At 43.2% G+C, this 12,199-nt stretch overlaps 1 protein-coding gene across 2 annotated transcripts in view; it reads right to left on the bottom strand.

Moving 5' to 3' along the window:
- Positions 1–5,224: 5,224 nt before the first annotated feature.
- The window catches only part of lrch4 (leucine-rich repeats and calponin homology (CH) domain containing 4), a 55,447-nt gene continuing 48,472 nt past the window's right edge, over positions 5,225–12,199 (bottom strand). The window contains exons 14-18 of one of the 2 annotated variants that reach the window (XM_028429034.1): positions 11,755–11,856; positions 11,583–11,680; positions 10,923–11,060; positions 10,559–10,636; positions 5,225–5,538 (exon numbers count right to left, since the gene is read on the bottom strand). In XM_028429034.1, the coding sequence (XP_028284835.1) occupies positions 5,389–5,538; positions 10,559–10,636; positions 10,923–11,060; positions 11,583–11,680; positions 11,755–11,856 (566 nt within the window). In that variant the 3' untranslated portion in view covers positions 5,225–5,388. Of the gene's footprint in view, positions 5,539–6,483; positions 10,315–10,558; positions 10,637–10,922; positions 11,061–11,582; positions 11,681–11,754; positions 11,857–12,199 lie in introns of those variants that run through there. The other variant, XM_028429033.1, reaches the window with a different exon arrangement.

Genomic DNA, 12,199 nt, shown 5'->3' with positions numbered 1-12,199 from the left:
CGAGTGCACCAATTTTCAGCCGTATTAAGCAATTCCAGTAGGAGGAGTTCGCAAAACTGCGGGGTGTGCAAATTGGAACAAGGCGTGGTTTTTTAAAAATGGCGGACTTCCTGTACATTGTGGAATTTTTGTCCAAGAGGCTTTTTTTCTTGTCACGAGGCGATACATCAGTGTACCGAGTTTCAGGTCTGTAGCAGTTGCGGTGAATATTTTCACACTTTAGGGGGCACTGCAGAGCCATGCAGTGACGCCTGCCAATGACGACAGTGTCAAGTCGCGATTGTCGTTGGGGGACAATTTTGTGGCAAATTTGGTGAGTTTTTAAGCACGTTCAGGGGGTCAAAATCGTGATACCGTGGGCGGAACAAGAAATACGTATAATTAAAGCTGCAAACAGCGATGATCGGGCCCTCGCACTCCGCGCAACCGCCCCCTCCCCATCACGCCGTCCCTTCCCTGCCACGCTCCCCCTACGAGCTGCGGTGATTTTGCCAGGGGTGGGGAAAAAAGCTGCAGACAGAGTCAGAGACATGTCAGAGCAACAAATCTGTCAACATATGTAAAAATTTTTAGTATGCAGTAACCTCCTGTTTACAGTAGGTGGCGCTGTCCACAGATGTCCACACATTGTCAGGGTTGGGTCTGTATCACATGTAAAAAATTTGAGGATTTTAGGAGCAGAGTTATACCATCTGCAGTACCCTATGTGTCCACTGGGTGGTGCCAGACACCATGAGAATAGTGGAGACCTGTCTGTGCATCAAAACTCAAAAAACATGTGATTCATACATGAAAATTGTCTAGAAGCAGTTACTTCCGGTTTCCTGTTGGTGGCGCTGTGCAGGTGACTAATGAGCATGCAGACGTGTTGGGGGATGGGACATTATGACATGAAAAAAATTTGAGGACATTAGGACGATGCACGGCGAAGTTATAAACAATTGATGTTTAATGGCAAAGGTTCAACAGTCGCCACCGCTACGGGCAGCCTGATACAGGAAACCAAACAGGTGTCTTTGTAGGACTTCAAATCTGTGATCCTCATTTGGCTGTGTAATGACAGGGAAGGATTAAACAGTCAGTGTAGAACATGGCACTTCCTGTCTCCACCACAAGGGAGCGCCATGAGCGACACAGATCATGATGACATAGAGACGTTCAGGGAGGGGCTCTGACCACATGCAGAAAGTTTGAAGCCGTTTGGAGCAAGTATGTAGGAGAGAGAGCTGTTCGTGTATGAATGGCGACGTGACGCCACAGCGGCCACGCCCTTAGAGAAACTTAGAGAAAAGCTTTTGATAACTTTTGATCAGCATGGTCTCTAGGTGACAGCGACTTCCTGTGTGGTCTAGATCAATGGTGCAAGAGACTTTTATGTGCGTCTGGACGTGTTCTGTGTGTGTGCCGATTTTTGTCTTCCTACTCCAAAAAAACCCCTATGGAGAGGGGTGTTTAAAAAATTCAAGGGGGCGCCATTGAGGCAATTTGCCCCACCCACTTACGCAACCCCCATCAGTTGCCAGGACACGCCCCTGTGAACGTGTGTATGAATTTTCATGATAATAGAAGGTCGTTAAGGTCATTAAAAACCCAAACGTAATCTCACAGCGAGGGATCGACAGTTGCGCCCCGCCACACGGACACCATTGCACGCAGCTTCACGGCCTTCATAGTGTAGCTTCACCAACTAGTTGGGAAGGTTGTAGAGGTGAAATGAAGTTGATGCTGTCAACTATGTTGGAGCAGTACACGTCAGAGTAAAAAGAGGCCATTTCCTGTTACCAGCAGGGGGCGCCACGAGTAAGTAAGGGTTTCAACATATGGAGGCGTTCAGGGCGGAGCCCTCGTCATGCTCATAAAGTTTGAAGACGTTTGGATAAAGTATGCAGGCGTGAGAGCCGTTCAAAGTTACATGGCGAAATCATGAATCGTCGCCAGACTTTGGCGAGCCACAGAGGCCACGCCCTGTAAGTTAGAGAAAAGCTTTTGATAACTTTTGATCAGCAGGTCCTTTAGGTGACCTCCAGCAAATTTCAGGTCAATCGGGCAACAGCTCTAGGAGAAGTTCGCTCACATACCAATGGTGTAAATCGCCAAAATCGCCATTTTCCATCCAAGATGGCGGACTTCCTGTTGGGTTAAGGTCATGGTGTCAAGAGACTTTTTGGTGCGTCTTGGTATGATAAACATGTGTACCGATTTTCGTGCACCTACTCCAAACTAAGCCAAATGCGAGGGGTGTTTTGAAAATTTCAAGGGCGCGCTGTAGAGCCATTTTGCCCCGCCCCTTTGCAGCGACAACAAAATATCAAATTTTTCGCCACCCCTGATGAGTGTGCAAAGTTTCGTGAGTTTTCGTGCATGGCAAAGGGGTGAAAAATGCAGTTAAACAGGCAGGCAAATAATAATAATTAAAGCTGCAAGCAGCGATGATCGGGCCCTCGCACTCCGCGCGACCGCCCCCTCCCCGTCACGCTGTCCCTTCTCTCATCCGCTCCCCCCACAAGCTGCGGCTATTTTGCCAGCGGTGGGAAAAAGCCGGCAGACAGAAGCAGAGATGTGTCAGTGCAACAAATCTCTCAATATATGTAAAAATTGTTAGTGTGCAGTAACCTCCTCTTTACAGTAGGTGGCGCTGTCCACAGATGTCCACACGTGGTTGGGGTCGGGCCTGTATTACATGTAAACAATTTGAGGATTTTAGGAGCATCCGTGGTGGACTTATATCAGTTGCAGTACCGTATGTGTCCACTGGGTGGAGCCAGACACCATGAGAATAGTGGAGACCTGTCTGTGCATCAAACCTCAAAAAACATTTGATTCATACATGAAAAATGTCCAGAAGCAGTTACTTCTGGTTTCCTGTAGGTGGCGCTGTGCAGGTGACTCATGAGCATGCAGACGTGTGGGGGGACGGACCGTTAGGACATGAAAAAAATGTGAGGACGCTAGGGCGATGCACGGCGAAGTTATAAGCAGTTGATGTTTCATGGCGAATGTTCAACAGTCGCCACCGCCACGGGCAGCATGATACAGAAAACCACACAGGTGTCTCTGTGGGACGTCAAATCTGTGATCCTCATTTCGCTGTGTAATGACAGGGAAGGATTAAACAGAGTGCATGTCAGTGAAGAACATGGCACTTCTTGTCTCCACCACAAGGGAGCGCCATAGATCATGATGACATAGAGACGTTCAGGGAGGGGCTCTGACCACGTGCAGAAAGTTTGAAGCCGTTTGGAGCAAGTATGTAGGAGAGAGAGCTGTTCGTGTATGAATGGCGAAGTGACGCCACAGCGGCCACGCCCTTTAACTTAGAGAAAAGCTTTTGATAACTTTTGATCAGCATGGTCTCTAGGTGACAGCGACCGAATATGAAGTCAATCGGTCGAAATCCCTAGGAGGAGTTCGTCCACATACCAAAGGTGGAAATCGGTGAAATTTGACCGCCTAAATAAAAATGGCTGACTTCCTGTGTGGTCTAGATCAATGGTGCAAGAGACTTTTATGTGCGCCTGGACGTGTTCTGTGTGTGTGCCGATTTTGTCTTCCTACTCCAAAAAAACCCCTATGGAGAGGAGTATTTTAAAAATTCAAGGGGGCGCCATTGAGCCATTTTGCCCCGCCCACTTACGAGACCCCCATCAGTTGCTAGTACATGCCCCCGAGAATGTGTGTATGAATTTTCATGATCATAGAAGGTCATTAAGGTCATTAAGTACTCAAACGTAATCTCACGGCGAAGGATCGACAGTTGGCGCCCCGCCACACGGACACCATTGCACGCAGCTTCACGGCCTTCATAGTGTAGCTTCACCAACTAGTTGGGAAGGTTCTAGAGGTGAAATGAAGTTGATGCTGTCAACTATGCAGCAGTACATGTCAGAGGTCATTTCCTGTTACCAGCAGGGGGCGCCACGAGTAAGTCAGGGTTTCAACATATGGAGGCGTTCAGGGTGGAGCCCTCATCATGCTCATAGAGTTTGAAGACGTTTGGATAAAGTATGCGAGTGTGAGAGCCGTTCAAAGTTACATGGCGAAATCATGAATTGTCGCCAGACTTTGGCGAGCCACAGAGGCCACGCCCTTTAAGTGAGAGAAAAGCTTTTGATAACTTTTGATCAGCAGGTGACCTCCAGCAAATTTCAGGTCAATCGGGCTACAGCTCTAGGAGGAGTTCGCTCACATACCAATGGTGTAAATCGCCAAAATCGCCAACTTCCACCCAAGATGGCGGACTTCCTGTTGAGTTGAGGTCATGGTGTCAAGAGACTTTTTGGTGCGTCTCGGTATAATAAACATGTGTACCGATTTTCGTGCACCTACTCCAAACTAAGCCAAATGCGAGGGGTGTTTTGAAAATTCCAAGGGGGCGCTGTAGAGCCATTTTGCCCCGCCCATTTGCAGCGACCACAAAATATTGCAATTTTCGCCACCCCTGATGAGTGTGCAAAATTTGGTGAGTTTTCGTGCATGGCAAAGGGGCGAAAAAGGGCGGTTTAGAGGTGCAAATAATAATAATAATACCAGCAATTACAATAGGGCCTTCGCACCACTCGGTGCTCGGGCCCTAATAAAAAACATTACAATTATAATAGGGCCTTCGCACCACTCGGTGCTCGGGCCCTAATAAACACAGCAATTACAATAGGGCCTTCGCACCACTCGGTGCTCTGGCCCTAATAAACATTACAATTACAATAGGGCTGTTGCAACCTTCGGTGCTCGGGCCCTAATAATAAACGCTTGCATTTCAATAGGGCTCTCGCACCATTCGGTGCTCGGGCCCTAAAAAGAAAAAGCTCCTGGACTGGAGCAGTGGAACACTCTGCCAGCAGAGCTGTTTACTGCTGCTGGATCTGAACACAGTCAGTCTAACAGACACACACTGGATGGTAGCGTTCACAGTGTTAATTAAACCATGCTGTGATGAGAAGTGAAAGAGGACACACACACACACAACTGTATGAGAGACCATTTGAGACATTCATTCATAGTCAAAATCATATTCCTAAATGTTACTATAATACTCTTACATTAACCATCAAACGTTCTCACACATACTACTATACTCTCTTGCATTTATTATCATACTCTTAGACACTTGCTAACATACTCTCTTACATTTAAATGTAAGACACAATGGTAGTAGAAGCAACAAATATGCCAGCTTCCCGCTAAGCTACTAAGTGTATTACTTTATATGACAGAAAACAAACAAGGCTTTGAGTCCCAGATTTATTTCAACCACCACCATGTGTTGGATGGACACAGTCTGGCTAACTGTAAAGTCGATCAAATGTAATTCATGTGAAAAAACAAACAATAAACACTGTGCCTGAGATGAATCTGTTTGGTGTGAATCTCTGCAGAAGAAGCTTCATGGTGCTAACATTGTGTTGAACCAGCAGCTGAGGATGCGTCCTGTTTGACGGCCCGCTGGGTGCCGTCTGCCAGGTCCACTAACACCTGGACAGTCTGTGACAGCCGGCTCAGCCCCTCATCCTCCATGATGAGTTGAGGGGAACACAAGGAATCCTGGGAAGGGAAATAAAGAGGAGTAAGTAACAGATTTTTTTGTAATATTAATATCTTACTAAATTCTGTATGCACACTACTACCTAACAATTCTAACCGATCAGAATCAAAGCCATGTATTGTTGGATTTTTCAGCTTTACAGTGTCTTTCTTATTATGGGAATAGATCTAATTGGTGACAAGGTCAGCTGCAGCCTGTGTGGTTGATACGTATCCACACATAAAGGGCAATGGGGAGTTAAAGAGTTAACACATTTACGAGACAAGCTCAGTGACATTTTGTAGCAAAGTGTGTCATTTCAATCTCATATACCAGAAGCATCCACCCGCCTGCCTCCAGGCCTGAAATGAAAACCCATTAAATCAGACTTACTACCACTTTCCTTTGGAACAAGCAGCTGGGCAGATCAAAATAAAAACAACCACCATGCACTTGTAAAACAAGAAAGCTATGATGTTTAATGAAAAACACGTCTGATCTGACTGAGAATGAAGCATCTCCGTGGCTCAGCTTGCAGCTCAACCTCGTTTTAACATCCAAAACAAAACCATCACATGAAATTGAATAAATAAAACATAGTGATGGATTTTCAGTGTTTGAAATACCCATGTACTCATGTTTATGTACACCCTCCAATAGCTGAATGCATACAGTGTTGGTCACCATAGTAGACAAAAATTTGATCTATTGCATACAGATATACATTCAGAGACACCCACAGGAGATGTTCAGTGAGAAGGGCCCATGTGACCACTGGAATCTCTTCACTCACCTTCTTAAGGTGACCCTAAGAAATGATTACATCTACATAGTCAGAGCTTCCGTCTATACACACACAATATATATATATATATATATATATATATATATATATATATATATATATATATATATATATATATATATATATACACATTGTGTCAATATGATAAATAAAGGAGGTTTTTGCTGCACACCCTCCATCTGCAGCGATGTGTGTGAGCAGCAAGCTGACACGGCGAGGACAGCAGCACTTTATTGAGCCAATGGTGCAATACAAACCTAGAGGCCTTTCCAGCAACCTTGGATCAGCACACTCACCTGGTTGGACACAGACCGGCTTGGAATTTACGATGGTAAACCTGCTGTGTGCTGAGAGCACACAGGAGTTTTGGAGGAGGTTAAAGCACAGGGCAACACATCAGGATATCTGCACGGCCTGCTCAGCCATTGTGCTGAGGAGCTGAATCTAAGACTGTCAGATAAAAATGAAGATTTAAAGGAGCAATGCTGTGAGTTAAATAAGACAAACAAAACTTGAAATAGTTATTTGCAGAATATGAATACATGTGTGTTGCAGATATATATATATAAAATTAGCATGCTAACCAGCTAACCGTGGACCATATCCTTACACAATGAGTCAGTGGTTGTCTGCAGCTTGCTCCTTTAAAGGCTGTGAAATCTGACAAACATAGAATGTGTATAAATAAATATGGAATATAACCTTTAAATGTCTTGACATGATAAAATATATATGTAACTTCCTTTGGTCCCAAAGGAAGATCCTGAGGCAGACTGCAGATACCCTGAGTACAGTTATTGGCTTATTAAAGCAAAAGCACAACAGCAGGTGAGCAGACAAAACAGCGCATAGTCAAAGTTTTGTTTTTAATCATCTTCTTTACAGCGGGAAGAAAAATTGGCATATAGATTTTATATAAACTCAAAAAATGATTTTTAATAATAATACATGGGTGTTATATAAATATAAAATACAACAGTATTTTTGATCCGCTAACATATGAATATAGCTTGGTCTAAGCCAGTGAATGCGTCGCTTATCCAGTTTCATTTATAAAATATATACATTTAAATTGAAACAGTATAAATTCCATCTTAACAGCAGGCTAATAATAAAAAACACACACACATGGGGAGGGAGGTTTGTACAGACAACGGTCTGACCTCCAAACAGCAGAGATGTGCAGGCTGACAACAAACAACCAGTGCACCACACACCGTGTAACAAGAAGAAATCAAGACATAACAGCTATATTGCGATTTTACTTAATGTAAAAAATCTTACTTTAACTGAATGGCTTCTGTGGTTTGGGGTACAAAGTGTTCAATATTAAATAAATAAATATTAAAAGAATTTAAGAGGAGTACTGTGTAAAATATGTAAACTATATCAGTCAGGGGGGGTAGTTGTTCTTACTGCTAGCTGTTTGATAGGACATGATGGCTACCTAGCTGGCTAGCCCAACCAGGTAATGAGCTGGGGCAAATGGCCATAGCCAGGGTTACCATAGCCAAATGAGCTACAGCAGTTTTTGTTTCTTTTTTGGAGTCAGCTAGCTGCTGTTAAATAGAATGAATGCATACAATATAAACACGAAAACTCGAACTATGACATTAATGAATGATTAATACAGATCACTTTGGGCCTCAGTATATTAAGAGAGTGAGTCCTGCTACTCATTAGCCCAACTGACTGATGTGTGGAAAAAAAAAACTAAAATGATGGATGATAAATTCATTTAATATTATTTTATCCTTTATATTTAAAAATGTTAAAAGTTTTATTCTGAAGCTTTTAATTATTTTTTGAAGTTTGACTTTTTGTAGCCTGAATCCCCCACATCTCACTATTGACATTAGCTCCAAAGCCCTGCATCAGACAGATAAGCATGGTAATGAGACTCTAATCTGTATATGTACACTGACCTTCTATGGGCATAAAGCCAGACACAGCATGTGGTAGAAACAGCAGAGACTGTCTGATGCTTGTTAAAGATGAAGCCTCCAGGGAATCAAAGGTTTACTAATCCAATGAACGGGGGATCTTTTAAACAGTCAATGTTATTTTAACTCTGAATAATTGAATATTGATTATGTCTAATTTACGTGTGTGTGTGATTTAAAGCGCACACATTGATCTCACTAAGCTTCACAAGACTTTAAAAGTATTGGCTAAGAGGTTTAACCAAATAGTGAAGCTGTTTCGCCACAGAGACAGAAGCAATCCAGAGAACAAAATAAATAAAAATAAAATAATTTAATAATTTGTACAAATAGCTGATCGAACAGACCAGTGACGACAAAAAAAAAACTTTACATAGAAAAGGGGTTTGTACCATCTGATTGAGGGACTGATGCAGCGACATCGCCCCCTGCTGCTCCCGGGCAGCACAGCACTCAAAAACAACCGCTTAAAAAACAAGCGGTCAGTAACAGGCACTGCTTCATTTGTCACTCTATATTGTGACAACACTTCACATTCACATTCCATATTTAATCAACTTGCATCTGTCTCTAAAAATCACATGCACAGTTCAGTCTTAGGGTGCTTCTGTCTACCAGTGGTCTGCCTACTTTTCACAGCTCCTCTGGAGGCACAAATGGTCTCAGTGGTTGAGGCCAGGCTTAGTGGGCAGAGGCTGAGAACCACATTCTCTACAAAACCAATCCATCTGTTACTGTGGGATTTGTCTTCACACTTCAGTTTTTAGTTTGAATGTTGGGATTCTGATTTGTCATTTCCCCCTGTGTAAATGCAACTGTGCTTTAAAGCTGCAATGTATTTTAAAGTTAAAGCTACTGTGTGGAACCTTTGCCCCCCCCCCCTTCTGGCAGTGACAGGAATTACACAAATATTGTTCACATTTATAAATTGCTAGGTGGTCATAAAGTATGGTATAACACTGTGACTCAGCTTGTTGGATAAGAGCTAAGCTAACCTAACTGGGCTCTAGGAGCAACCTAGTAACCCAGCTTTTTTTTAGACTCTAATCAGTTTCTTTATTTTTTTTCTCAGTTTTGCTAGCTAATCCCTGTTTCTATGGGCGCTCCCCTCTGCAGCCCTGGCATTGCTAATTGATGGGGAAAAGCAGCATTAGCAGTGTATAGTAGAAAACTCCAGCTGTTGTTGACAGATGGGGACTTATATAAATATATATGTGCATTCAGCAGAAACATTTTAAAGAACTTAATACCTCTACTAGCCCTTTAACAGGAGGAAGCCGGCTATAACTGAGGATCTCTCTGCTGAGAGATCCTGCTTAAAGTGATGCTTTAAGTTTAGGAAGAAATTTGGAGGGAATTTGAACTTATTGTCCCTGAGACTTTGGCCCTTCTTGAACCACAGAGGAAAGGCTAAGACAACCCAAATAAGCCATACCTGGAACTGCATGCACACACCAAGTACACAGGCCTGGACACAAGGTAATGTTGTTTCAGTAGAGGATGAGTTTCAGTTGTCTCCATGTGGAACTTTCTGCCACCAGTCTCCTCCTATAAGCTGTTCACTAAAGTTAAGGCTAATGTAGGCTAAGGTGTGTCACTGCTCCTCAGTGTAGTGCTCTCTGCTGCTCCTGTACTCCTGTACTGTGCTGTTTCTTAGATTACTCAGCTGTGTGCTCTAACATCCGCCCAGTGCATCTGAAATGTATGTACACCGACACACACTGTTTTCATTGTGTGTGTGTGTGTTCAGAGCAGTTGAGTGTGACAGTATAAGTACTATAAGTCCTCTAAGTACTACATTGTGTGTGGCAGCATTAGGTGAACAGGTAGCAGTAGAGGACGTAGAGCAGTGCCATGGCCGCGCAGTAGAAGATAAGGAAGTCTGTAGACAGCAGTGAAGATGAGGACAATGAAGACGTTGCTGAGGAGGAGTGGTGGGGGGACCGGTCCGCTGTCTCCCCACACTCCGTGGCCAGCAGGGCCGCCACACAGCGCAGCACAGCGGGCAGCTTGCACAGAAGCACGTCAGAACACACACACATTTCAGTCTGGACAGGAGAGGATACACACACACACAGGAGGAAAATACAATGTAGTTATAACAGAAGAGATGGACAAAACAACACATGAAGCAGAGTCAGGGTTGGACAGATATAAGCTAATATAATATCAGTCCAATCCTGAGGATACAAACAAGCAACACAACTCAGCTTTCATCTAGCTTGGTTTCAAATTTTGTCTGTGAGCTGTAAAGACAGGAAAGTACGAGCTGTATTGAGAAAGGGTCTTTACCTCAGGAACTCCCAGTTTGCGACAAGCAGTAATGAAGTTTTCCACATTAAGACGACACTTTGCTGAGCTCAGTTTTGGCTGAAAACCAAAGCACAGTAAGTTACATGAGGAAAAGAAGACTGTAAACTTTAAAAATCATCTGAAGCCTAAAATCCTACATTTGGACACAAATACAGTAAAACTCAACACTTCCTGCATTGCTCTTTCACATTAAAGTCTCTTAGCTGCAAAATTTCTCTCCTGTTTTGAACAAGTGAAACCAAGACGGCCAGAATTGACTGGAAGTGATTCAGAAGTGAAAAGAGAGGTGGTGTTTTATGTACATAAACTCGCACTTTGGACCTCAGCATGTGTGTGTGCTCACCACTGCTGGGGAGGGAATGTGGATGATGGACACGGTGCGCGGTCGGATGTGATTGACCAGCTGGCAGAGGGTGGTGCCGTTGGACAGGGCCTCACCCAGATCATCCGGTAGAGTGACCTTCAGCCGGGACTCCAGAGTCTGAGGAGGGAATGTTATGTCAGCATCCTCAAGCTTCTTTATAAGGTATGTTTAAACCAAAACCTCTTTATTGGTACTATGGTATTCATAGCATAGGAGCATTCATTCTACAACAAATGTACAGCCACTGTATATGCTTGCAAAAGTATTCATACCCCTTGAACTTTTCCACATTATCTTACATTGTTCCCACAAAATAAATATATTTTATTCGATGTTATGTGAAAGACCAACACAAAGTGGCATACAATTGTGAAGCAGACAGAAAGTTAAACATGAGATGTTTTTTTTTTACAAATAAAAAACTGCAAAAGGGTTGAATACTTTTGTACATTGCACTACTATTACATTTCAGTTTTTTATTTGTAAAAACAAAAATTTACTCATGTTTAACTTTCTTTCTACTTCACAATTGTGTGCCACTTTGTGTTGGTCTTTCACATAACATTCCAATAACATATATTTATGTTTGTGGTCATATTGTAAAGCCACTGTATCAAATTGCTATTTCTTTATTTTGACCTTGCGTAGCTGTGTGATGTCTTGTCTCTCCTCTTTAGGTGAACGCAGGGTTGTTCGTGACTCACTTCTCCCAGAGTCACCAAGTGTTAAGTTGGTCCCTGAAAACAGTAATGTTGTTAAACATGTCTGAAGCAGTAAGTGAAGGTGTAAAAGAACTGTGTTATTTGTGTACCTGTGGGTTTGACATTGCTCCGAGAGGAGGTACGAAACAGGAAGCTGTTGGGTTTCTGAGCCTGTCCAGGAGGAGGGGATGTCTTCGGGGAGGATGGAGCATCTGATACACACATTGAGTATTAGGACAGATACACTCATGGCACACACTGACAATAGGTGGAGGTAATGTGCTTTAAATGCTTGTCTCTTTGCAGCCATGAACTGTAATACTAGACAGAATCACTCAGAACTTCCAACTATCATTGAATGTGTCAAGTGCACTGAATGATTGAGTCCAAGGGGTTGAAGCGAGGCTTCTGGACTTGTAGAGTTTTCTTGAAGGAGTTTCGCTGCTCCTTCAATCAGCTTCATTAGTTCTGATGAAGCTGATTGAAGGAGCAGCTGCTTGGATGAGCAGCAAAATGTCTTCAAGAAAAAAGTACTGGTTACAAAAAGAAAAATAA

The sequence above is a fragment of the Parambassis ranga genome, chromosome 18 (genome assembly GCF_900634625.1).
Source record: "Parambassis ranga chromosome 18, fParRan2.1, whole genome shotgun sequence".
Taxonomy (NCBI): domain Eukaryota; kingdom Metazoa; phylum Chordata; class Actinopteri; family Ambassidae; genus Parambassis; species Parambassis ranga.
This window is presented reverse-complemented; position numbering and strand designations above follow the sequence as displayed.